The sequence below is a fragment of the Dermochelys coriacea genome, chromosome 12, assembly GCF_009764565.3.
Source record: "Dermochelys coriacea isolate rDerCor1 chromosome 12, rDerCor1.pri.v4, whole genome shotgun sequence".
Classification (NCBI taxonomy): domain Eukaryota; kingdom Metazoa; phylum Chordata; order Testudines; family Dermochelyidae; genus Dermochelys; species Dermochelys coriacea.
In genome coordinates this window covers 7,670,697-7,697,869 of record NC_050079.1, presented here as the reverse complement: position 1 = coordinate 7,697,869, position 27,173 = coordinate 7,670,697, and the positions used below count along the sequence as shown (strand labels likewise).

General features: G+C 48.3%; 1 protein-coding gene and 1 non-coding gene across 9 annotated transcripts in view; both read left to right on the top strand.

Moving 5' to 3' along the window:
- CPNE2 (copine 2) overlaps positions 1-25,267 on the top strand; it is a 157,332-nt gene extending 132,065 nt beyond the window's left edge. For 5 of the 8 annotated variants that reach the window (XM_038367856.2, XM_038367855.2, XM_043495233.1 and 2 more), the window contains 2 exons: positions 23,440-23,676; positions 24,711-25,267. In XM_038367856.2, coding sequence (XP_038223784.1) covers positions 23,440-23,676; positions 24,711-24,818 — 345 coding nt within the window. In that variant the 3' untranslated portion in view covers positions 24,819-25,267. Of the gene's footprint in view, positions 1-4,108; positions 4,410-5,022; positions 5,034-19,924; positions 20,055-23,439; positions 23,677-24,710 lie in introns of those variants that run through there. The other 3 variants (XM_043495235.1, XM_043495238.1, XM_043495237.1) reach the window with 3 other exon arrangements.
- LOC119841491 lies at positions 11,374-11,516 on the top strand. The gene has a single exon (XR_005288564.1). It is a non-coding gene; the product is annotated as a small nucleolar RNA SNORA57 (small nucleolar RNA).
- Positions 25,268-27,173: the final 1,906 nt, after the last annotated feature.

Below are 27,173 nucleotides of genomic sequence, written 5' to 3'. Positions count from 1 at the left end.
AAAACCAGCTGTCTATTAATGTCATTTGTTGACCCCTAGTTCTCCTGTTAGAAGAAGGAGTAAATAACACTTCCTTATTTACGTTCTCCACACCAGTCATGATTTTATAGACTTCTATCATATGCCTCCCCCTTAGTCATCTCTTTTCCAAGCTGAACAGTCCCACTCTTATTAATCTTTCCTCCTATGGAAGTGGTTCCATACCCCTAATCATTTTTGTTGCCCTTTTCTGTACCTTAAATAACCCCACCTGTTCCTTCTCAGCTGTGCTCCATCATCAGTCCAGGGTTACTGAGCTCACTTAATTCCCTTAATTATCCACTTATCCACTTAATTGACACCTTCTCAGCCTCGTTAACCCTTCCTACGCCAGGGTTGGGGGGGGCACATCCCATTACACATGCGCATATCAACATGCATTAGAGCTGTCAAACACAGGCCATGTGGGCTGTGCTGGGGCCAGCCTGTGTGGTGTGTTGATGTAGCCTGTATGACCTGTTCTGTACAGAGCCTCGGCTTTCATTTGCAAATATCCTTTGTAGCCTTCCTGACCGCAGAATGAACTTTCAAGATGTGAAGTGAGTGTAAACCAACGTCATGTCTGCTTGAGTCTGCAGACAGCCTGAAACAGTGACTTGGACGTGAGCTCCCATTAATCGTATTGGCTTGTCAGCTCTAGAGTCCAGTAAACGTATTGTTGATGCTGACTGTTCCATGGCTGGTCTAGTGATCCAAAAAGGGGTGGGAATGGAGCCCTCGAATGGTGGGGAGGGAGTTCCTGGTAGGGAAGGAAATGCCCAGCTTGGAAAGAGGGAGAGGGAAGAGTCAGGGAGAGAAGCAAAAGGCAGAAGCAGCAATAACCGAAAGGAGAGCAGGTCTTCTCACTGAGTGATACCGAATGGGACGATGAGGTCCTGGATAAATAATCAGTGCCAACTTATTCATGACGCGAAGGCTACGTTCTCCCCTTAATCTCTGTGAAATCCTCCCCTTGACATCCGTGGGGAAGCATGAAGGCCGAGTCTGTATTCTGGCCCTCAGACTGTAATCAAACCTGGAATCTGGCCCCTGCTGCCAAATGAGTTGACACCCCTGCTTTAGAGGGAGGAAAACCCCACTGTGCCACCAAGGTTCTTACAATTAATGAGAGTCTTAAGTGCCTGAAGGAAGTTGGGGGGTGAATCAGCCCATGTGTTGTGGTGTTGGAAGACTAGAGTAGTTACCACAGAGTCCTTCCCCTACAGCTCCTGTGCTAAGGACAAGGTCCTGGGGTGCAAAGCCCCACTTGAATGTGAGGCTCCTAAAAGGGCCAGGTCCAAAAAGCTGTTTGCCTTGCTGGTACTTAGGCCAGCTCTGAAAGCACCAGGACAGCTGTATGACATTGCACCCTGGAGCCACAAGTGTGTACGTTCGCCTCTCCGGAGCCTTGTTTGGCAACTTCTGCATTAAAAGGCAGGAGTTCAGAGTTTCACACGTCCTTAACGCCATCCTGAGCATCTCTTATCCCTGGCCAAATGTTCCCACTCCCAGACTGAGCAGAACTTATTCCAAGGCCTTGTCTAAAGTGGGGTTACTCCTGATTTCAGCATTCAGTGACCAGCAACCGGCCTAGCCCCACAGCGAACCCATTGTGTAGACAGAGTTAGCAGCTATCAGCTGGTGGTTGCTTTGGTGCAGCTTCCATGAAGGGTGAACTCAGCCAATGCAAATTGTGGCTTTGCCCACCTCCAATAGGGGTTTGCATTGGTGCTCTGCACTAGTCACCAGTGACTGATTCCCATCCTGGACAAGGCTGAGTTCTTTCCTGCTTACGCAACAGGGATTATGTTTGCTACCCTAAGTAAGAGCAGGATACTGTGCTAGTGGTGACAGATCTGCCGTCCATTTTGGTCTCCCAGGTCAGAGCCAATGGCCAGCCTGAGTGATGCTGCCTTTCTGTCTAGGCCCATGGAAGCAGCTCTGTTCCCTCCACACTGTGCTCCAGTCCCAAATGCCAACTGGCTGCATAATTATCCTGCCTCCCCATTACCTGTCTCCAGCAATTTTTCAAGCTGTCTGCGGTGATAACTCTGCTGTTCTTCCTTTTAAACCCGGTCCCTTGGTTTCAAGCTTGTGAGAGACCAACTCGCACGCACGTTAGCCTGTGCAGAACCGAGAGAGAGCTGGAGCTGCAGCATCTCCTAGTGGGACGCGGGGACATTTCTGCAGTGGGCCCATACTCACTCTGAACCCTACGTAGTGCAGCTGGTTGGGGGCGGGGAGGGGGGCTCTTGACAGCGTATGGGTGTGAGTGTGAATGTGGACAGGAAATGGCCTTTTGCGCTTCATTGGCTGAGTGCTGCCATTGGGGCAGTTGCAGGCATGTCAACAACCAGACGAGTCTAATTTGCTTAACGATAATGAAGATATTTCCAGGTCACTTTGCTTAGAGAGCAGAATCCATGGTCCCTTAGCCCAGCGACCTCTAGGGGGTGGGGTCTGGGCCCCAGAGACTGTTAAAGGGCCAGTGCAGCAGGGCCAGCAGGTATTTTCAGTTATCTGCCCTCTCAGGTCGAGAGAAGCGGGCAGTAAGCATAGGTTCTGCACTACCCCCTTCCACACAAAGCAACGCGATGGGGCAGTGGGCATGACCAGCTGCCCCTGCAAGACTCGGAAGGGGCTAGAGAGCTGAAAGAGGGAAGCTGAGCCACTGGCGGAAGGGCAGGGGGGTTGTCTGAGGTCCTGGGAACTTCCCATTTTGGGCCCAAGGACTGGAATTGCTGGGAGCTGGGGATCTTCACCCCCTCCCCCAGCTGAGACAAGGGCAGCATGAGATCGATGGCCTGTTCCTAGCTGGGGATGGATTGTAGTGTGCGTGGGTCAGCTTGCTGTGTGCCGCCCCTTTAAATGTAAGAAGTTGGCTTGCCTGTCTGCTAGGGTCGTACCTCGCTGAGAGGGTCGTAGCTCGCTGACTGAGAGCTGCAAAATCCTGGGGTTGCCTGGACCCGTCGGGAACCCAGGGCAGAGGAGGGGAGGAGCTGCTTTTCTCACAGCCCTCCAACCCCATTGCTGATTCCACTTCTGCTGTGCCCCCTCCCATCCCAGAGCAGTTCTTCGCCCCACGGTCCCATGTACATCTTGGCTCCGGGGCTGGGAGCTGGCTTCCCTATCCCTGGAGCTGGGAGGCAGCACAACCAGTCACCCTTTTGTTCAGCCCCCCAGCACCTTTGTTTTACCATCACCCCCCAACCCACAGAGAGACCAAAAACTCTTCCTGTGGGACATGGTGGTTGGAAGGATGATTTTGGTGGTGGTTGGTTTTGTCATCATGGGCCAAATAAAGCTGAGCCGCACCACATGGGGGGACAGTTCCATGATGCGGGGACTCAAGATGGCGGGTCTGAAAGTGAGATACAAGCACTCTGCTTTCCCTCTCCTGGAGAGTGCCTGGGTGGTGGTGTTTTGGCTGGAAGCGTCATGCTCTGTTATGTTTCTTCCATGCGTGCGCGCATAGACACACGTTCCATATGTAAAAATCCCTGCGTAAGAATACCTGACTACCCCTCTGTTCACCTCCGCCTCTGTGAGAGAGGCCCTACTGGGAGATTGATACGTAAGCCAAAGTTTTCAGAAGTGGCCACTGATCTTCTGTGCCCAACTTGAGACAAAGGTGTCTTGAGCTGGATGTGCAAAACTGGAGGAACACGAGGTCAGCGGCGACTTTGGAGAATGTTAGCCATCATTTATATGCTGTATAATCTGGAGCTGGAGTGGAAGGACCAGCCCAGTGTTTGGGACACTGGCCTGGGACGTGGGAGCCCCAGCTTCAAGTCGCTGTTCCGCCATGGGCTTCCTGTGCGACCTTGGGCAAGGCACTTAGCCGCTGTGCCTCAGTTCCCCATCTGTGAAATGGGGTCCTAGAGAGGAGTAGGGCACCTCTGGGATAAAACCTCACATTGAAACATTAGGAAAATGATACCCTATGACCAAGCTGGTCACAGGACACACACGTATGTAATCTGAAATTGTTGGCCAGGGAACATGCGGGAGGCAGCTACTATAGCACTGATGAAGACCGCGTATGATAAGAAACGCTACACACATTTGCAATGTACTATTCCGTTGCTAGGTATCTGTGTAGCAGAGTTCCAGACTCTGTGTGGTCTCTGGTAAACAAAGGGGACAAAGCTGAATGGAAGCCGGTTTGTACCTGTAGCTGAAGCTGATTTCTTTTAACAGGAATGCCACAGATCACATCACATCCCCTGTTCCTTGTCTTTAATTAAAATACACAACTTCACTTGTTTCCTTTCCAAAGAAGCTGTAACAGCTTTCCCCATCTGCTTTCCAATCGTAATAACTTTCTGCACTTCCATTTCAATCTTCCATCCCTTTTAAAAACTTCAGCAGTAAATTGGTTTTCTAGGAGACGTCTCTTGTGTCTGCGGTAGTTATATACTTATTTTGTTGTTGGCAAGTCTGGATTTGGTTTAATTCCCTATGAATTCTTTATTTTCACTCTTTATTTTCAACTTTTGTTTTATATGTCAGAACTCAGGGGGTGGGGGGAAGGCTCCAGACCTAGGAATGAAAAGAGAAGCATTAATCATACGTATATTGCACCCCTTGGTGGCACTAATATTTTAAGCAAAGGATCTTTTAAATAGTACTCAGATAATAGGCCTATAGTAGACAAGTCTGAATTGGATTTTTCTTTTTTAAGATGCACAAAGAATAATTGATTAGAGTTTTATTCCCCTGTGACCTGCCCTCTTTCATCCCATCTTGAATGGATGGAGCAAATAATGTCAATAATAAAAAAGGAGTACTTGTGGCACCTTAGAGACTAACAAATTTATTAGAGCATAAGCTTTCGTGAGCTACAGCTCACTTCATCGGATGAGCTGTAGCTCACGAAAGCTTATGCTCTAATAAATTTGTTAGTCTCTAAGGTGCCACAAGTACTCCTTTTCTTTTTGCGAATACAGACTAACATGGCTGCTACTCTGAAATCAATGTCAATAATGTCATCTTTAATAATAGCCTCCTGACAAAGAGGCGTCCGCTGAGAAGATGACAGCAGCTTCTTTTCAGGGAGAGAGGCACATTTTGTTTTTAGGAATGAAAGAGGCAATAGGTGTGTATGTTGTAAAAGCACAAGGGGCCCCATGAGCCAGGTAAAAACAAGAGGTAAATAGCTGGGGCCCAAACCTATTTGGAGACCCTGGGCTCTGAGGTTCAAAGGGTTTCTGCTGGAGAAAACCAAACCCTAGATCTCTGTGTTCCCAAGCATGGAAAGATTTTGGCTCCAGATCTCGAATTTCCTGACCAGGAATGGAACATTGCAGCTCAGGGCCACCCCTATGATCTTCACCATCAGCTGCTGACCTCCCCAAAGGGGTTGGCGCTCGATGTGCGGCTCTCCATGGCAGCTTTAGGCCCACCACAGAGACCCATGGAGGGTACTTCTACACCGCAGATTAAGGTGTGATTGCAGTGTGGGGAGATATACCCGTTTTAGCTGGTGCAGGTAGTGAAGACATGACGGTGCAGAATGCAACCTAGGCTGCCTGCCCCAAGTGGCCCCAAATGCTGGGGACACTTGGTACCTAGTTGTGTTGCCAACTCCGACCAAGTTTTCACTGCTATCGTTACCTGCAGCAACTAGATGCAATCTAGCCCAGGTCTGCCTACCCACGCTGCAGTCACACCTTAATTTGCAGTTATGACCTACTCAGAGTGGTCTAAATTGGTTTAGATGAAGCCAGTGGGGCAGCATCAGCTTGCACCAGAGAACTTGGCCCTCTGGTTGCAAATGGCTCCTGATGAGAATGGAGATTTGGGGAAGTCACATGCTCACCTGTGAACGTTAGAAAGAATGCTGCTCATAGGTCTTTGATCCACCTCCCCCCACCATTGTCGTTGTTCAGTCGCTAAGGCTAATATCCAACTGTAGTTATGGCCACGCTGACTTGAACAGAGAAAAGAAGTTCTAAGAAACGAGGCAACGTTAGTAAGTGGGGTGGTTTATTTGGTTGGGACTCTATGGCTAGAGAAAATTGATTTGCACCTGAGGAGGGGATCTGGAATGTCCCATCAATTTGAGTGCTAGGGATTGGGGGGTGGAGGAGGTTACACAGATAACTTGCACTGTGGATAACCTCCTGGCCATAGCGGGGTGCAGATGGGGAATAGACTTTTACTAGGATAATTCACAAATGAACAGAAAGCAGCTGTCTAACTCTGCCTCTGGTTTTATCAGCATGGTTTGCTTAGTAATTCAAACCTTTGCTTCTCAGGCCCTGGGCCTTAAGAACCATGAGCTGCATGCAGGTGTGGGGTCATGAGCCAGCATCCATTTCTCATCTCAGGTTTTCGGCTGGAAGGGGTTTGCCCGGTCACTTTCCAGCCATGAAGCCTGCCCTGGGGAAGCACCCCAGCACTGTTGTGTCAGTTCAAGTTACATCTCCTTTGAGGTGCCATAGAAACTGGAATAAATTATACAAGTTTAGGGTAGGGGCCATTGGCAAGCAGCCAGGGGGTCACTGTGTGAAATAAGCGGTGGCAAATGGCAAAAGTCGTATGAATTGAAAACGTTAATGCAGATATTCTAGGCGTGCTTGTAAATATTCAGCCTTGGGGGTAGGTGGATGCGGATCTATTGATCTCTATCTGCCCAGCTATCTAGTTGGATGTCGTAATTCTAGGCATTTATGATTTGTGAACATCACCATGGTATCTGGGAGCCTGCACTGTCACCGGGTCTTAATCTGCCCCATTCTCATTCAGCTTCCCTCCGAGAGGTGTGCCATTTCCTAACACTAAAAAATAAAACCTGCTTATACCTTTTCCATGGCAACCCATATCACAAAAAATGGAGCCCTCCGGCTTTTAAGAGGCGGAAGCAGAAACCAGTGTGCGCGCGTGTGTGTGTATGTGAGAGAGAGAGAGAGAGACTGCATGCACCTGACTTGACACAAAAAGGATTAATAAGCATTGGGAAATGAAAATTACCTTTAAAAGAGAATCTTCGGTTTCCAAATAGCCGCCTTTTTCACTAGCATGCTGGATATGTTGTATAATCCCTAGCAGTCTTGAATCTAATTGCTGACTTAACTAGCAGAAATAATTGGTGGTCACATTTTATAGGCAATACAGCCCATACGTGACTTAAATATCAAGTATCTTAAAAAACGGAGGGAAAGAATGAATGATATTGGAAGAGCAGCCCAATTGTGTGCTAACAATCCCTGCTGAATACTAAAAAAGGAAGCACAGGTCCCTAGAAGGCACCTTAGTATGGAGTCCTCTGACCTTTCTTCCTCACCCGAAGATTTGCCCAGAAGCCAGCAAGTCGTGAGCCACATGCCGTCTGATTATTAAAAGACAACCTGGTTCTGAAGATGCATCTGCCCAGCACATGGAAAAGCCCACTCTGTCTCCAGCACCCAGGATCTGCTTCCCTGTACTTAAGTTTTCCCCTCTTTATCTTACAAGCATGAAGCCCCTGCCTCACCCCCCCCCCCAGTGTCTTCCTTTGTAAATCCCCAAAGATAGTGGAGGGAAAGAGAAGTGAAACTGAAAAGCTGGCCCTGTTCACTGGTCTCTAAGGCCCCAGAATCTGTACCTCTGTGCATCCCTGGTTCTCCAGCTTGCTCCGAATCCCTTGTGAAAAGATTTCCATGCCTGTGCTTCTTAAGTTCTTTGTCTCTCTCTCTTATTGGCTTTCTGACAGGGTGGTTCCTTCAGCAGGTGATCGCTTCGCACCCCTGACTCCAGGAGTTTATGCTGTGTTCATGGTCCTGCCTTATTTATCCCTGCAAAGCAGCTTGGCGTACGCTTTGTATGTACGACATTCTCCAGAGTGAAACCACTCGTGGTCACCTGTATTTGTGGCCATCCTGTGCCTCAATCCAGCTGCAGCAACATCAGGGAACATCTCCAATATCATGAGTTTTCCCCTCTCCGATGTGAACTTGCTGTGTATTACACAGCCAGCTGAGAACGTCTCCTAGCCACATGCACGAACCATATGGCTGCTTCATGCTGTAATGTGCCTGGAAGGGAAGCTGTTCCTCCTGCAGCCAAAGGCTGAGCTCCAGTGCTGAAGGCCTTCTGGGGCAGCCAGCCCTATGTTACACAGTCGCTAGTATCATGGGGGGAAAAGGAAGTCCCAGTGGCAGCCGTTAGTGAGTTTCTTCACTTTTGGGAAGTGGCGGAGCAGAGAAACGTGCCCATTCTCATCCTTGGGTGGAATTAGATGGTCTTGGTCAATATTCTAGTGAACGGGGTCCCCATCACCACCATAGCTGGCACTAACTGACCCCTTTCATGGCAGACTCGAGGGCTGAATGAGGCATGGAGACAGGCCTAGTGACTAGAGCCCTAGACAGGGACCCTGGAGAGCTGGGGGTCTATTCCTGGCTCTGCCATTGACCTCAGGCAAGTCACGTTCCTGCTCCTTGCCTCAGTTTTCCTATCTATAGGATGGGGGAAATGATACTGGCCTCCTTTGTAAAGTGCTTTGAGATCAACAGAGGCAAGGCACTATGTAAGGGCGAGATGAGGCTCTTATTTTGGAGGTGAGAATGGTTTTGCATCAGAAGGCTGAAGTGCATTGCGAAGACCGTTCAGTGACGCGTGCATGGCCTGCCACCTCCCCGTACTGCACCTGTGCTCTGGGCGAAGAGAGGACAGTCGTTTGCAGGGCTGTGAATCCAGCACATTTCGCCAGCCCTCGCTTCACTCTTGCTGAATGTCATTGCTTCATTGTATTTCACTGCTGCCTCATTAGAGGGCTTGATATTGTTAAACCCTGGATTTTTAAGCACACTCATAATTGGAGCTTATCCATGCTTGCCTGCATTCAGTACAAGGCTAAGTAAATAACTTAGGGCTCAGAGCAGCAGAAGCCGTGCTGTGGGGCCTGGATTAGCTGTAACCCTTGGCAGCTCATTCCTTAGAGAGCCTAATTCCGATGCACGGATTCTTCACCCCTTCCCTCCACCCTCAGTTCTCTGATTCCAAGTTCTAGCCCTGGCCTCCCTCACTATCTCTGCCCCAATATTCAGGTGCTTACAATTTCTGCTAGGTACTTCCAGTGGGAGAATCCCTGATCCCACAGGGGTCATGCTGTGCATGAGGGACCATTTAAAAACAGGGGATATGTTTCCCCCACACATACTCACCCCTTTGAGGTTCAGCTACTGGCCACGGAGAAAATCGTTGGCAACTCTATGGTGAAACCCAGGCAGGGCCAGCTGGGTAAAGGCTGAACGTAAGATAGCCCATAGATGAAAAAAGTTAGGAAGAGACCAGATGAAAAGAAGAGATGTGAGAAGACCAATCTCCATGAAAAGCAGCTTGGATCTCAGAGCTCTTTTCAAGAGGTGACACAAGGAAATCGCTTTAGGAATAGTTGTGCTCACAGAAAGTCAAGAATCGTTTTTTAGTGGCCTTATTATCTCCAGTCCCCGGGGAATGGGGCAACACTTCCAGGTGTTGTACAAGCACCTAGGAAGACACAGCCTCTGCCCCTAAGTGCTTAGGCACTAGCGACAGACAATGTGTGTGCAGCAGGAGGAGGGGATACAACACCAAGGTAGAGTAAGCAGGAAGATGGCCAGCACACAATGGGTTAATTCCATATCTCTTTCCCCATCCTCTGTTGCCAAGTTGTGATTTCTTTTTTATTATCAGGGATCTTGTGATATTTGGTGTATTTTTAATTGAGTCCACAGCGCCTAGAATTAGATGATTATTGGAGACTATCAGCTTTTCAGGGGGGATAGCTCAGTGGTTTGAGCATTGGCCTGCTAAACCCAGGGTTGCGAGTTCAATCCTTGAGGGGCCGTTTGGGATCTGGGGCAAATATTGGGGATTGGTCCTGCTTTGAGTAGGGGGTAGCACTAGATGACCTCCTGAGGTCCCTTCCAACCCTGATATTCTATGATTCATTTAAAGAAAAAAAAGTCTCTGGCTGTCATCCTTCTGGAGAAAAGGTTGAAAACATGACCCCCTAAAGGTTCGATAATTGGAGGGAAAGTAACTAGAATCTCAGATGCATTATTTTAAAAATCACTTGTGATTTTTAATCCAGTCTCATGATTGTGGGGCCATGACTTGTGATTTTGGAGTACTTGGGCCTGGCAAAGGTGGGCTTGTTTCCCAAATGTTAGTTTGGGGGGGGTCGGTGTTTGTGGGGGGGGGGGGGGAGAGGTGCTTGGAGTGAGAGAGGGCAGTGGGGAAAGGGAAACTGAAGCGAAGTCTTCACTGCAGAGTTACCGCGTTCGTAGATAAGGCGAGTTCAGTCCTCTCAGGTTAGCCTAGCTCACGTGAGCTGTGCAGAGTGACTGGATTATACTACGCAGTGGTCATGTTAGCAGCTGCCTCAAGCTGTAGCCTGTGCCCCTGACGGGCCAGCCGACTTGAGGTAAAAGCATCACCGCACTTGAATGAAGGGGGTTTGTGTGTGGACGGGACTCAAGTTGGGGGCAAGGTTGGAGTTATGACTCAAGTTAACTCAGCAGTGTAGATGAGCCCTGAAGGGGAGGAGACTGTGAACTATTCTGGGGAAGGGGGGTGGCTGTCTCTCGCTGTGTGTCTGTGCAGCCCCCAGCTGTCTCTCAGCCCTACAGTAATATAAGTAAATAATCTGATGAGGAGAGGGGTGAGAGCCAGGCTGAGACGTGTGATGGGCTGGGAAGGTGAAGCTGTGGGGCTGCTGCTTTTCGGGTGCTCCAGCCTGTTTGGTGTGGGGGAGAATAGGCTGTTTAGTCTTTCTCCCACTCAGTGAAGCAAGCTTCTGTAGCTATGCCAAGCCTCTAACCCGGCCACCTCACTGGGTCCCTGTTGTTCTTAGTAGCCAGCCTCGGAGTCCCTCTCATGAGCTGTTGGGTGAAAGGAACCCCTCAGGTTGCTTACTCCCCTGTGTAATAAAGCCCCGTGAGATCCCAATGGGGTGGGCACATGGTGCTACAAACTACACACATTGCACTGAAAAACAGGCTGGGGATTGCGCGCTAAGGGCCAGGTCTTGTCCCTGCTAAGTGATCGCATTGCATATACCGCGTGATCAGTCAAGGGTGTGTCCAATGGGTGGCATGAGGGAAGGAGAAAGGGCACAGGACGAGCTCTCTTCCCCCTCGGCAGAGACGACATAGTTCAGTAGTGTCTCCCCAGGGCTGTCTGTGGAGCATAGCTCTGAGGGATATTTCTACAGTACATCTAGGGATCCTGGTCTGATGTAGGGCGGATGTGAAGTGCCCCAACTGGCGATATCACTACTAGATAAAGTGCTGGCCCTCTATTTTGCGGTGTACTCAGCTGGGGGTTCTGGTTCTGATCTCTGTCCACCTCTGGGCGCAGAGTGGGGGGTTCTGGACTGGGCTGGCTGCTCCAGTTATTGGCATGCATGCAGTAGCTCGTTCCTCCTGCGTGTGATGTATGGAGGGATAGGAAATGCAAAACTCCAGCGTTGTGTCTGCAGAGCCGGCAGCTCCCGTCTGCTGGTCCTATCCTGCTTCGCTGGCACATATTGCATGGGCGGGTGACAAGGGGCATCTGAGGCTGTTGGGACAGTTTTCAGGGTGGGGCAACCGGAGGAAAACGAGTCACAAGTGTGATTTGGGGTAGGGTTCAAACACCACAGTGACAGTGTGTCTGGGCAAGGAGAGAGAAGGCCTGTCCTGGTCGGCAAAGGAGTGGGGTCGCTGAAGTTCTGTGTTGGGAGTGCGAGGGGCTGCGGGGAGAGCTGCTCCCCCAGAGGTTGATCTAAACCTGATGTAGCGAGCGGGTTCCAATGGAGCCTACAAGTGTGTGTATAAAACTTACTTGATTTGTGCAGTGACTGGAGTGTGATGGAGCCCGTGCTGCTCCCCCGACACCTCCCCCATGCGCGCACACAAGTGGCACGTTGCCCCAGATGCTTCACCCCGCTGCTATGGCGTTGGCGGCCAAAGTTGGGTCTGTTCGGGCCACAGCGGGCTTTGCAGGATTTGCTAGGAGCCCAGACCCTTGTGCTGACAGGAGGCAGGGAGTCCAGGGAGTTTGCAATGGGAACCCAGAGCTTCAGATAGTGGGGGAAGTGGGTCACTTGGACCCTCAAACAGTAGAAGCAAATGTGCCGTCAGGACGGGCATTGAATGCCACCAAGCGACATTTCATCAGTTTGCCGTATGGGTGTAAGGATCGTCAGACAGCATTGGTCCAATTAGTCCAGCAGGCAGCCATTGGCAGTGGCCAGTTCCTGTTGCTTCAGAAGGTGATGGAAATAATGTATCTGGCCAGATATGCAGTGCTGGGGGAAAATGCCCTCCCAACCCTGGTTGAATGGCTATTTTTTGTGTCTATTCATGTGGATACCAGTCACGGGGCCAGATTCCCACCGGTGCTGATTGGCACGTATTGAGGTTTACAGAACCATCTAAGCAGGTTAGGTGCTTAATTCCTATTGATTTTGAGGTGAGTTAGGTACCTAATCTACTTTAGATGGTATTCTAGACACCTATCTGCATCTGGTAGGCCCCTAAACACCTTTGGAAATTTGGCCCCCAGTCACACTGATGAAATTGCTGATGCCTTTTCATCTGGGGCAATTCCTTTTGTAAGACTATTCTCAGGAAAATAATCCTGCGAATTTTCATTTGATTGCACATTAGGGGAAGGTTTGTGTGGCCATCCTGAAATCTCTGAGTTCCTGTTTATCACAGTTGGCCATCAGATCAGAATTTGAAAACAGCATGGTGACTCAGGTGGTCTGCATTGCAGTCCTCGATGAGACTGGGGCCAGGGGATTTCAACAAAACCTCTGGGAGTTAGGATCCATTTCCATTGAATTTCAGTGGGAATTGTATGCCCTGCTCCTTAAAGCCCCTTTGAAAACCACAGCCTGAGTGCCTAAGTAATCCTTGTCTAATAACAGCTCCTCTAATGACTCTGCTGCACTGGGGTATGTCATGGTAGTATGGCACAATAAAATATAGACTCTTGGGGAAATGTTCCTGGTTAATGGAATGTCAAAAAAATAGAAGCATATTTACAGCTGGATTTTTGTAGCCTCAGGGCCTGATTCTCTCTTGATGGTATAAATCAGGAGGCTGGAATAACACAGGAATAACTTCAAGTAACACTGAGGTCGGTGGAGTTATGCTCCTGTGAAAGGAGACAGAGACCCATGGGTGGTGGGTCTCCTGTTAGGTGTAGAGCTTGAGAAGAAGATATGAGTATTAAGCAATTTCCATTGACCCAGGCTCAAAAGTTAAAGGGATAAAGGCAGTGAGGAGATGAGAATTTCATTTCAGTCCAACAAGGAGATAGCTACGACATCCCAGGATCTGCTGCTCTCCACAAGCTCTGATCATGTGTCCTTGCCGGATTGCTCTGCCGTAATCCCAAGGATGATCTTATCAGATGTCCCTTATTTCACTTAGCCTTTGAAATATCCTGTTGATATAACATTTGTTGAGCTTTACTCTCTCCTCCTCTCTTGCATGCCTTTTAGTGCTCGTCTCTGATGCCATTGCCAATTTCACAGAGAGAAAGAACAAAGGAAAACAGATTTTTATTTTTTTATTTTTTGACATGCATTGAGGCAAAATCTGCACTGTTTTATGACTGAAGCTGGTAGAGTTGTATGGGGAGGAAATCAGCACCAAGTTCAGCATGTGGTGCTTTTTACACTTACTCCTTGCTCATAGGAATTGCCAGACCAGATCAAACCTAATGTCCCATCTCTGACAGTGGTCAGTGTCAGCAGCTGCAGAGGAAGGTGTAAAAACCCCATGTTAGAAATTGTCTCAAGCCCAGAAGCAAGAGAGTAATATCCCTTCCAAAATTTTTGTTGCCATGAATTCTGATAACTCTGTATATTCTTGGTATCCAGACAAAAATCCCTTGTTACGTTCTCTGCAGCTGTGTCCGTGTGTGTATTTATAACTACACAGCTATCAGATTCATGGTTCCCTTGGTTTAGCTAGTGCCCTCTGATCCCTAATCACGTAGCAAAATCCACATGGGAAACTGGATCTTTTCAGTAGAGTGTAAAATAATCCAGTCTTTTTCTATTTCCAGATTGACTTTATTTTAAGTGTTCGGAGGCTGAGGGTTGGCTCCCTAAATCTATCTGATAACACAGCATTACCAACCTCAAGGATTCAGAAATCACAAGTGATTTAAATAATCATGCGATTGCAGAAAACTCAGGTTCTTTTTCATTGTTTCAGTGTTCTGAGCCTTTAGGGGTCATCTTTTCAAGCTCTTCTCAGCAGTCAGGTGGACTAGAAACATCCTTTATTCTTTTGTAGATGAAAGGTGAGATTCTTCACAAAATTCCCTGACTCCAGAAGCTGTGGCTTTAAGAAAAACATTAGGTATAATAGAACGCATGAAAAATGCAGTTTTGGGAGGACTGGAACTATTCACGAATTTGGATCGAATCTGGTGAATCATTTCAGCCAAAACAAAGAAGAAGAAAAACCTGAAAACAAACATTTCAAAAGGGTTGAAACAGTTGGTTTAGAGTCAGACTTTTGTTTTGAATGACATTTTCAGAATGAAATGTTGGCTTGAAATGACATTGTTAGAACAAAATGTCGATTTGAATATGTATTGAAAATGTGATGTTCGACCCCAATGAAGATTTTTGTTTGTTTGTTTGTTTATTTATTTATTTACTTAAATTTCTGTTCAAAAGAAAACAGATTTTTCTGGTTTGGCTGAAAATCAATGATTCACTCAGCTCTGGTGGCCAGCAGCAGCTGCTCCAGAGGAAGGAGTAAGAACCATACACCAGGCACATGTGGGGTAATCGGCTCATAATGAAATATGCTTCCTAGCCCCCATTGGGTAGGGGTTAGTTTATGCCCTGAAGCATGAGGGTTTATATCCATTTCAAAACACTTGTTGTTAAAAAAATAGCATTATTGTAAGTCTGAATTTTCTTGTTATTTACATAAACTTCGAGACCTTTTTTGGATCCTGTTAAACTCTTAGGCTACGTCTACGCTGCAATAAAAAAAAACCACAGTACCGAGTCTCAGAGCCCAGGTCAATTGACTGGGACTTGCAGGACTCGGACTGCAGGGCTAAAAATAGTAGTGTCAATGCTCGGGCTGGAGTCCAATCCCTGGGACCCGCCCCCCTCGCAGGGTTTCCAAGCCCAGGCTCCTGCCCACGCCTGAATATCTGCATCGTAATTTTGAGCCCTGTGAGCCTAAGTCAGCTGACCTGGGCCAACTGCAGCTGTGCTGTGGGTCTTTTATTTCCCTGTAGACATATCCTTAGCATCAGTGATATTTTGTTAGCAATGAGTTTGCGGCTGATCAGTGGTTTTCTTAAACTGGGCCTGGAACCATGGGACTCATTTTTAATAAGTCAGGATGGGTCACTTATTCACCTAATACATGTATTTCCTTTCATCTTAGCTGTTCTGAGTGCCCATGGGCCCCACCCCATTTTTGCTAAGACCCCCTCCCCCCTCCAAAGTTCCCCCAGGCTGGGAGGTGCTCAGATCTGGGTGGCTTGATCCAAGCCCATGTCTGATCAACATAGAGCAAGTGAGCTAGGAATATCACACATGGGTGCATTGTATTAATTTTGATGGCCTAGATGAGCCAAGGGTGTAAACATAGCCCATGTCACTGGCCAGCGTTAAATAAAGTCTGGGGTTGGGTATACAGAGACCTCAGCCAGTTGAGAACCATGGCAAAAACCACATTAAACATCCTTTTAGCCTTTTATTAAAGATACAGAAAAGAAGGGGAAAACAGTTAAAGCATTTGAAATGTAAAGTATTGAGTCAGGCTTCCCTTTTAACAGCATTTCTTGTTCCCTTTCCCTGTAGCTAGAGAGAGTTTGAAAAGGAACCCCCACCCACTTTTTGACACTTTCTTCAATGGTATCAAAGATAGTAATAACTGTCCTTTCGGGAAAAGAGAAATTGCTTGAGATGAGCTGGAGCTGCTGTTAAAGTCAGTTTTCGAAGGAAAAGCTCCCTTGTTCGACAGTGTCTGGATAGTAAGGGTGGCCATCCCAGGTGGTGGTTGGAATTCAGCTGGAGCTGGTAGGGGGAAGCAGTGTCATCTAGTTCCCTCTCTCTGGAGGACACCTCTCAGGATCAGGGTGAAGAAGGCCCGAGGTGCCAAGAAACGGTGGGGGTGGAGCCATGATGCTGCAGTAGTCTCTTGTCTTTTCTTCCCAAGAATTCTTCCCCCCCGAAAAGTCTCTTTCCCACAAAGGGAATGGTGGGTGGAATAGCCAATCCCCCCATAATTTTGTCCACCAATTAGGTCTAATATCCAACCCACCAGTTTTGGGTTCATTAACTTCCCGCTCCATGTCATCTGTTTTTAAGAAGCATCATTTCAACAGTCCTTGGATTGTATCGACGTGGCCTTTTTGGTTTAGACTAAAATAGTTTCTCTCTCTGCTTCTCTAGCATCTGTTTAGAACATGCTTTATTATATGTTACTGTGACAGATTTTTACAGCTGAACTCACAAATAGGGTAGATTGGTAGGCCCAGTTATCACAACAGACCCTTCTTGGAGCCCCCATCACAGGAAAGGGCACCAATGCCCAGCCAGCTAATGATCAGATGTTTCTGTAGAAGAGGATGGAAGAACAAAAGCAGGATTTCAATGGGGCTTACAAATAACTTCAGACAAAACCATTAACTTTTCATACCAGCTTAGGATCTTCAAGGGGCACGAGATAAAAAAGCTTGCAAGCAGAGTGTGTGGAGTTCATTGCAATTAAGGGCATGTTTGAATCTGTGTGGTTATAATCAGTGGTGTTTTCTCATGGATTTAAATCTTTTGATATTAAATGTTCTCTATTAGCAAGCATGCAAGACATGTCGGCTGTGAGAAGCATCAGCTTGAGTGATTCAGGCTCTGAATAGGACAGCTGGTTCTCTGGTGATTAGGGTGACCTCTGAGCATTTACTGTTGACCCTCAAAACATCTCGCTCCCCCCTCAGATATGTTTCCTCCAGATCTTGTAGTGTTGGTGGAGAAGAGACCGTCCTTGGTTGTAAGGAATGTAAAAAGGATGCTGTATCAAGGCTGCTGGACACAGTCAGATCTTTTGGTTCTCTCTGGCTCTCATACTTCCAAGGGGACTAACACAGCCAGTGCTGACTTTTGTTACCAATGGGGCCTCCCTAAGTCCAGGCCTGGAGTGAGTCATCGTGGAAGGGACTGCTGACTGCACTCTAGGTCCTGCATGTCCTTTTGTTGCATACAGATCCGTGCAGGCCATCCGATAGGTATTATGGAGTTGTGACCCCGTCGGAGAACTTCAGAGGGAGGGAACAGAAGGAAAGGGTGCTGTCAATTCTGACAAAGATCAGAATGCAGCCGCTGATTTAATAACACTGGCCATCAGGAGCACATCACCCCATTGATCTCTTTGCTTCACGGGCTACCCTTCAAACACAGCGTCAGATTCAGGGTGTCACTCCAGATCTTCAAAGCCCTCTGTAGCATTGGCTCAGAGTTCTGAGAGACTTTTCTTTCAGACTGTGACCTTGCACAGCTGCTGTGTCCCTGAGGAACAATGAAACTAGCATCCACAAGGGCGAGATTCACAAACACGGGGAGACGAAGCTTTCTCGGCACCTGGCCTGGATCTGCAGAGCTCATGTCTCCAAGAGCTTGGAATGAGCATGGACCTTACTGCTTTCCCAGCAAAGAGCTAAAGCTCACTGCTTCAACTCCACTTTCCCGTGACAGGGGAGTGATGGTAGGGGAAGGCAAATAGGGAGTGATAGTAGGGAGAGGCATGTTCCAAATCCAACTGAAGGTGACACAGAAGTTTTTTCACCCTACCTATAGTTGTGAGAGACGTCAGAGATTTTGCATCTCCACCTTGACAACTGCAAAGTTTTGACTAGTGGATCACCTCTTGGTGATGGACAGTCTGACTGAATTCAAGCTTCCTCCCCGTGGAGAGCGTTGGGTATCTCTCACTCCATCTTCATGAATAGGACTGCTCAGATCCATGGCAGTACCAAGTTCCATCCAAGTTCCAGGATCTGGGGATCTTTTGGCTAAGTCTGACTAGGTTTCGTTGTTGGAGTTTTGGGATGTACCTGTCAGATGAACCTTTGTAAAAGCCATTGGGGAGAGCTTGGTTCTGGTACTGCTGAGGCTATTTAATGCTTCTCTTTTTTAAGGCAAGATGCCACTTATCCCATAAGTGGTTAGTCTTGACACTAACCAATATCCACCATATCTTGAACCTCCCTCTGTGGGGAAGGTTATTGAGAAGATCAATATTAGCAGGTTTACACTAGCATCCTCGAAATTCTCCCAGTTTCCTTATTCCTTGTAAACCTAGTCTTACTCTAGCATGGAGACAGCACTGGACTTTTGGTTCCCCTGTCAGTGAACAAAGATCAGCCATCTATGTTCTCAGACTGTTCAGTAGTTCTAGATGTGCTTGACCATGAGGACATAAGTGGATGGGATTGCTTTGGAGTAGAATCTGCTCATCCCTTTCAGGGGTGCTGAGAGGCAATCACTGATCTCCTCTGAGGGCTCTCTTGTGGGTTCCCTCACCCATCCCATCTGATGGGTGCCAGGCTGCTGGGGAAGACTGATGGTTAGATATGTGGGCTGCAGCTGATGATCCTCAGCTCCCTTTGTCATAGAACCTGGATTCTACACTCTACTTGCTTTACCCAGAGCCCCTTGATGCAAGTTGGGTGAACTGAGCTTGATCCAGACAACAGAGGTGATGCTGGAAGGAAGGGGACAAATGTCTGGAGGTATTGAGAGGCTGGGACTGATCACTCTGTGAAGAAGGTTATAGCAGGCCTTAGTCTTAGCAGATTGCAATCTTGAGGTCTTATTGGGTCCGTTAGTGCTCTTGGTCTCCAAAGGTGGCTCATAATATTACTGCCATCTTCAGCTGATCCAGAAGCTGCTTGGCTCTTCTTCTCTGAAGTGGACCGTACCGCAATTACCACTTCCAGGCTGGCCTGCTGTAATGAGCCTTCTTGGGGCTACCTTTGAAAGCCTATTTCACCTAAGGCCCAGTTCAGCAAGATGCCAAGTCCCTTCAAATCCCATCGATTGCAATAAGCGCTATGGGTGCTCAGTGCCTTGCAGGATCAAGCCCCTGGTGGAGAATGCAGCTGCCTGGTTATTAAATGAGCCAGGACAATGCAAGCATAAAATGCCTGTGCTCTGTATTCGGCACTGGATTCCTAGTGACCTTCAGGGGCAATGGAAGTGGTCCTGTCTACACAGTGGCTCTGGTCCCTGATAGCAGTAACAGACCACTAGAAAGCTCTTGCTATCTTCCCGGATAGCTGAACCCCAGAAGGCAGGTCATAGGGCCCTCTCAGAGGGGAGCCCTTACTTGGAACTCTCCAAAGTAGAAGAAGCAGTGCAAGATACATCTGTAAATGTCATTGTGGTTGACAAGGAATGGTAGCTGGAGTGAGGCTCAGCCTTCTTTTGTAGTTGTATCAGTTAAGCAGTTTGAAGCTTGTCTCTTTAATGTTCATAACCAAACATGATACGGTAGGGTGGTTTGTGCATGAATAGATACATACATTTGAGCAAAGCTAGCACCAGTAATTATACCAAGAAACACAGGCGTTACCAACCCTCATGCTTCAGGGCATAATCCAATCACTAGGTGGGGTCAGGAAGAAATTTCCCGTTCCTGGGAAAGCATTGCACAGTTAAGCATATCACTGTGAGTTTGTTCCTTCCACCTAAACACATGGATTTGGGTGTTACTAATAAACTAGACTGTATGGGTCCCATTGGTCTGATCTAATCGTAGGTCTGTGTTAGTAAGCCTTTTCTAAGCTCAGGTGAACTGTTTTTTTTACTTGTATGGGGTTTGTTTTTCATGAAGAGAGTGAGTCTGGTCTGAAATGCAGTCAAACCTGGCACATGGGCTCAGTCCTCTGTGTTTTACTGGCAATTTAGGGCGTACCAGAAGCAGCCGAATGATAACTGACTTGACTGGGATTTCTAAATTTCTGCACCAAAGTTTTGCCTAACTAGAAGTGACATGGAGAGCAGGGCCTCTGTCTCAAGCTGTTACATCTCCACTGGCAGCGCTGGAGGTTGATGGGAGAGAAATCACAGCTCTTGCTCTGTCAGGTAATCTCTTCCGGCCTGCTTACCTCCGGCGTAGGAAGTGGGGAAGAGCTCAAATGCTTGTGCATCACTGAGTCTATCTTGCACTACTTGGAATGACGTTGTCATGGAAATGTCATAAGCAAATTCACATCCACCTTGAGGGTGTCCGACCTCTTTGCAATTGCACAGCCATTTTCACTGGGGGTGTGTGCGTGTGCACGCACACAATCTCACTCACCACAGAACTGCATGAAATAGTTCTGGTGCTGGGTATGGCTCACCCTAAACCTGCATGGAATAGTTCTGGTGCTGAATATAGCGAGCAATGTCTGTAAATCCAGAGGAGTCCTCACCAAGGACATGGGGCTAGGTTTATTTCCGATATAGCTGACTTCATGGCGTTTAAATGGAGGATGATGTTGGCCCAAGAAGTTGTGGCCTAGACAGTGCAGCTATAAAGCTCTCTTATCTTTAGAGCATAATACAATGAAGGCTGCTGTAAGCTGTGTGGCAGCTAAAAATCTTAGCTGAAAACCAAGGGAGATGTACCAACTTTTCCTGAGCTCTGTACTACTTTGCTCCCAGGGGAGAGGCAAGCTCCGTGCCAGAGTTTAGCTCTACAGCTGCCAGGGTTAAAACTGCAAGAACAGGAGCTAGAAGAGTAAAATTCCTTCACACGCCCTTCTCCTGCCCACACTTCCACACTGGCTGCACCCCTGGAATTTGCACAACCCTCTGTTGCAGCTTCGGGTATGCCTAGGGCCAGCTGCAGGTTTTGCACATGTAAAGACAAGCTTTGGGTGTGCCCTTTGGATGGGCTCACTTGAAAATTTTGGCCCTAACAGTCGATAATCTGGTGATTTTAAGAATTAAGATGGTTGGAAATGTTTGAAAGCAGGTTAAAATTCAGAGGTGCCAAAGAGTGGCTGGTGACCCCTTTAACTGTTAAAATACTGGGCTCTGAGTCGAAGGGACAGGTCATGGCTCATTGAGGCAGTTTCATTAGCCAGTAGGATGGGTGTCTTGGCGGTACACTGTACACCAATGGGAAGACCCATGACAGACATCGTTACTCCTGCATCTGAGCAGGATTGGGTGCATCCCTAGGCTGCTTAATAGTAGTGTATTTGGAGGCAAAACCCCCGCTTGGGTTTGACTCAGTAACATTGCAGGGAGCATTCTTGCTCCACAATTGTGGATATTTCTCCAAATCTGACACACAGTCCATGTATTTCTTATCCCTCCCCCACCTTTCCGGTGAGGTGCACTAGTTAATCTACAACCTTTCCATCGGTGGTCAGCAGGGACTGAACGGGAATTTAGATCTCACTTCCCTCTTCTGTTTTACTTCCTGCCAAATAAGCAGCACTACGGTAGCCACAGTCCTGAGGACACACCTGTGTTGTTTTGAATAGAATTAGAACCGTTTTGGTTTTTTTCTTTTAGAAACAATGTAATGACCCAGTGGGAGTGGGGAAAGTTGACAGTAAACAGTTGAGTTGGAACCATATGGTGTTTGCTCGCTGCTATAGCATCAGTACCTGGCTGTTACTGGGTGACATTCACCCCCGGGCAGAGTGTTGGCACACAGCTTGTGGACTCCTGGTGGGATCCCCGAGCTTGGGCTCCTGCCTGAGCCTGCACATTTACATTGCAATTTTACAGCCCCATAAGCCAGAGTCAGCTGACATGGGCCAGCTGCAGCTGTTTAATTGCAGTGTAGACATACACCTCAGGCCATTGTAAGCCCTTTATTGAGAGCTGAAGTGATACTTAGGTCATTTGTTGGCTTTCTGCTCAGAGTGATTTTGCCCTTAGTGAATAGAATGGATGGAATTTGCATAGTCCAGTCAATAGCACAGAAAGCTGGGGGAGATGTGGACTGTCTAGCACAGTGAATTGATAATGGGCTATGGAGAAGAGCAGTGTAAATTACCAGGTTTGGTTTGTCTGGCTTTTGGCTCATGTTGCTTCTCACACCTCTTGAGCAAACTTGAATCTTGGACTCCCTGTGATGGAGGCAAAACTCACAGTGAAATGGGGCAAGTTTTGTTAATAATAATCTCTAGCTCTTCTCATCAGTACAGCTCAAAGCGCTTTATACAGGAGGCCAGGATCACTGTCCCCATTTTACAAATGGGAAAACTGAGGCTTAGAGACTTGCCCAAGGTCACCCCTCAGGCCAGTGTCAGAGCTGGGACTAGAACTCAAGTATCCCGAGTCTCAGTCTAGTGCACTAATCACTTCACCACACTGCCTCCCCAAAGCAATTGAACCCTGTGCATCGCATACCGGATTCCAGGGGCTCACAAGAGTTGTTTTCACTCAGGGGATCCACTAATGCTTCTGCTACAGGTATCTAATATTTATCAAATGTCCACTTAACAAAGATTAAACGGCCACAGCTCTCACCTGTTTGTCTTAATGGGACAAACACAGGCAATAAGCAATACAAGAGGAAGGGAAGAGGGTGAGAGTGAGTAAAGATCACAAGAATTGTACTAAGTTTCATAGGAGACTCGGAACCAGTTGTGCCAAGGTGCATTTGGAAAGCTTGGAAAACCAACCAGCTTCTAGGTGGGTAACACCTGGGAACTAGATAGTTCTTAGAAGCCAGGAGATGGGTATGGTAGAGGGTGCTAACCCACGGGTGGCTTCAGTCTCAGAGATTTCTTCCGGGTGAGTCAGCCATTGCCAGAGGAGATGTGGGAAGGCTGGGAGCAAATATCTAGAGGGTCAGTGAGGAAAACCATAAGGGAGGTGGCTGGGTGGGCGACCAGTGACCAGGAGGGATCTTGGCTTGAGGCGCTTCCTGATGGAAGGGTGGTTGCAGGAGTGTAAGGCAACAAGGAGAAGACCAAGTCTCCTGGTGAATGATGAGGAGAGAGGTCTGAGGAGGTGAGTAAGGGTCCTGCAGGGCTTCGGAGCAGTGGGTTGATGGAGGATGGATATAGCTGGATGGGATGGTGGACCGTGAGGAGACACTGACCCAAATTTTCTGAAATAGGAGCCTAAAGTTAGGTTGCAAAGTTCATGTTCAGGCACCTCTGGGTGGGGTTTTCAACGTGATGTAGGAGCACAAGTCCCATTGAAACTGAATCTCATTGAGAGTCAGTGGCGTTTATGCTCCTAAATCACTTAGGCTCTTGACTTGCCCATATCATATGGGAAAGGCGTCTGCAATCTCTCAGCACTGCAATCGCCCAGTCACATGGACGGGGCTGTGTTCGTGTTAACGCTTTTTCCTCTCCCCATCGAGCAAGTCTTTGTGGGGGCATGCATGGGGCTGTGAGAAGCCTGGAGCTGATAACCTACTCGCAGCGCCGCGTCTGATTTCACTCTCAGCTCTGTCTCCCCAGCAATATTTCATCCTCCTGATCATCACGGACGGCGTCATCAGCGACATGGACGAGACGAGACACGCCGTGGTGCAGGCCTCCAAGCTGCCCATGTCCATCATCATCGTGGGGGTGGGCAACGCGGACTTTGCAGCCATGGAGTTCCTGGATGGGGATAACCGCATGCTCCGGTCTTACACCGGCGAGGAAGCCATGCGGGACATCGTGCAGTTTGTGCCCTTCCGCGAGTTCCGCAGTGTAAGTGCAGGAGGCTTTGCTGTGCCTGGTCCATTTCCAGCAGAGTGTAAATCAGCCACAGAGACCCATCCCAGGGGGGAATGCCCCAGAACTGGCGTGCTCTGTTTATTTCCCTAGTTAAAGAAGAGGGGACAGGGGAAAAGGGGGCTCATACGTTTAGTGCTGTACAGCATTCTAGGTACTTAGTCTGTGTGGTTCAGCTGGTAGCACTCCCAGCTCAGAGTCAGAGGCTTGTACGTTCAAGTCCTCTTGCTAGACTGAGACTCCTATCCAGTTCTCATGTGGTGTATTGCTGCAGATGAGACGTGAACCCAGGGGACGTTACTGGCATTTTCCAGACTGCCAGCAAAATCAAAGCACAGATAAGCGTGAGTCTGGGCAGCAACGCTTGACACTTGCATCTGTTTTGCAGGCCGGAGCAAAGAGAGTGTAAGTGATGCTGCCCAAGCTCACAAAGCAGGTTGGTGGCAGCGCTGGAGTTATAACCCGGAATCCCCGACTCGCAGTCCTGGGCCGTAACCACTCAGCAATTCTACCTCCTTTGTATGGAAGCTTTTCAGACTCCATAGGGGCTAAGGTGAAGTTCCTGCTATCCAGCAAGCAATCCCATACAATAGCGCTGTGAGGATAGTCCCAGTGTCTGGGCAGCTGCTGTTGCTCAAGGCTGTGTGAGAGCTATTAGTGAGTGCGTAATGCCTACACAGTCACTGCAGGGTAACTGTCTGACTCAACACTCTAAGTGCTTTGGGATGCCGGGAGAAAGAGAGGCAGGATACCAAGGCACATTCTCTAGTATCAGCCCGCTGGCCTCCGTTGTAGTGGTGAGTGGGCATGATCTAAAGCCACTGTGGCAACAGTTACCTTCTCTACCAGCACCTGGGCTTGCATGAAAACCTGGTAACCGTAGGTGGGCCTACACCCACCCTGGTAATTGTACATGGGCCTTAATACCAGTCCAGTGACCCACTGGGACAGCTGCGGGGCACAAGTGACGACAATAAATCATTTGGCCTGTTTGTTCTTTTTTTATACAGGCACCTAAAGAAACTTTGGCCAAAGCGGTGTTGGCAGAACTCCCCCAGCAAGTCGTTCAGTATTTCAAGCATCAAAATCTGCCTCCTCTCAGCTCGGAGCCAGTGTAGGGCTGAGAGCATCGGTGTTGTCTGCATGTTGCCGATTTCCGGAGGGTGCATGTCTCACATGCTTTTAAACCTTTGTACTCTTTTAATTTAATTTGTTTATTTTATTAAAAACTCTCCAACCTGGAGAAGCAGCTGAATTGGCGTTGTACGTTCCTGAGCCAGGGTAATGGTCACGGGCTGAACAGAGACCTCTCCTGCCTCACTCCCGTCACTTTTAAGTATTGAAGGCACTTTGTATAATTTTAGTGGAACGAGATTAACATTTTTACAGATCAGAACTTGCTTTTTTCCAAATGACAAAATGCTTAATATATTATCACCCACTCCTGTGTATAGATCACGTATCTGTGTTGTACCCATAACTCTCTCATGCTCTATGGTCATTTTTATACTGTGTACATGTTATATTTGTTATACTCAGGTTAATAAAGAAACTCAGATATTTAAAAGCCAGGCCTAGGTCTGTTGTTTGGGTCCAGTGCAGAAAGGCCTCTTAGCGCCCTGTATAGCATTTAATGCTGGCTGCCTTGCTCTGCCGGAGTAATCGTGCGAACATCTTACTCCTCCTTTGGCAAGAATGTTCACTGGTTGGGTCTCACCCTTGCCTGTATCTTAAATGGTTGACTGAGGCCCTGATTCAGCAAAGCACAGAAGCAAGCGCTTAAGTCCCTTTGACTTCAGTGGCTCTGAAGCGCAACGAAGCACGAGTGTGGAAGTGTTTTGCTGAATATGAATGGACTTAAGCAGATGCTTAATTTTAATTATGTGATTAACTTCGTGACTGGGTCTTCTGTTTGACCGAGATCGATGTTTAAGGGGGCCCCATCTTTTATTTGTGCAGCACCTAGCACAATGGGGTCCCTGACTAGAACACTAATAGTGATAGTGTTGGAGCATCTTGTACACATTTCATGTATCAACCCTCACAACACCCCTGCGAGGTAAGACAGCATTGTAAAGAGGGGCAAATGAGGCACATCAAGGGGAAGTGATTTGCCCCGGGGTCACCCAGGGAGTCTGTGGAAGAGCAGGAAGTTGCCCCTAGATCTTTTGAGTGTCAATCCAGTACCTTAACCACATGGCCGTCCTACCTCTATGGATTTGCTCTAGCATGTAGACATTGAAATACAGGAAGAAAGAGGAGCCTAAATACTCTAAACAAAAGTGACCTCCGCTCTTGCCTTCTAAGGGTGCAGCCGTTGGCCTTGCATTATTTTTCCCTTCAGGTCTTTTGCCCCTGAGCACAGGGTGTGCGTGGCTGTGGAATCACTTCCTGTCAGACCCGAGGATGTGTCCGACCACTTTCAGAGCACAGTGCAAAACCCGTCGGTTGTGCAGGTCCCCCCTAGTGACTCCAGCAGCAGAACGCCCCCTCCCGCCCTTTTCTCATGCAGCTGAAACCCAGAACGGCCGTGCAAGGTGGCCTTTATGGACCCTTCTTGCTTGTACGTAATGCCCCCGTCTCCCTGCCATGGGTATGACAGCGACACACAGATCTGTCCTGCCGTGTGTGTCTTGCACTTGGTCTAGCTAGAAGTCTGACCTTGGGAAACAGTGAGTCACTGCACGTCTCCTCGCTCAGCGGCACGCTGATGTTTTGACAGGGACGTCTCTCCTGACTCGCGTGGCTCTGGTTCTCGTTGTGCTGTAAAACCTTGATTCCATGCAGTAACCTTGGAGCCTGTCGTTAGAGTAACTGGAGAGGCCCTGTGCCATATCCAGGCCGCTCCAGGGGGAGGCATCTGATATTAAACCGATGACTCTACGTGAGCGAGGCCGAAAGGCCTCTCAGAGGCAATAACACCATTGATGTTGCAACACAAAGTGTCGCCCTGGCTTATTTGGCAGCTTTTTCACGTCTGGGGCCAAAAGTGTGTCGGTGTCCCCCAGGAGCAGTTCTTCATTCCCAGCGCGGTGATGCTGGTGGAGCAGCAGGTGAGCCTGTTAGGGGACGCTGGTAAGCCTTGCTGCCTCTCAGGGAAAGTCTGCATGGAAGCTTTCAGACTGATCAGGAACTGAGCCATGAGTCACGCCACCCTCCAGCTAAAACCGTCCCGAATGGCACAGCTTGTGGGCTGAGCGCATGCAGCTACTGTCTGCCCACCCCCTCATTGCACTCTTGGGATCTACCCTATTGCTCTCTCTGAGTCCCTCTGGGGGGAATGGCCTTTCCTGCGCAGTGCACTGGAGAAAGCCAGGCTTTATTTTTACTCTAGCCAAGCAGTTGGCTTTAAATCATCGCCCAGCCTGCAACAGCCGGAGATGTGCTCTTAAGATCAAAGCGTAGCGTCAGCTCAAACGAGGGAGCCCAGTGAGTGGCAGCCCTCGCTCCCTCGCAGAATCCCCTCGCAAACG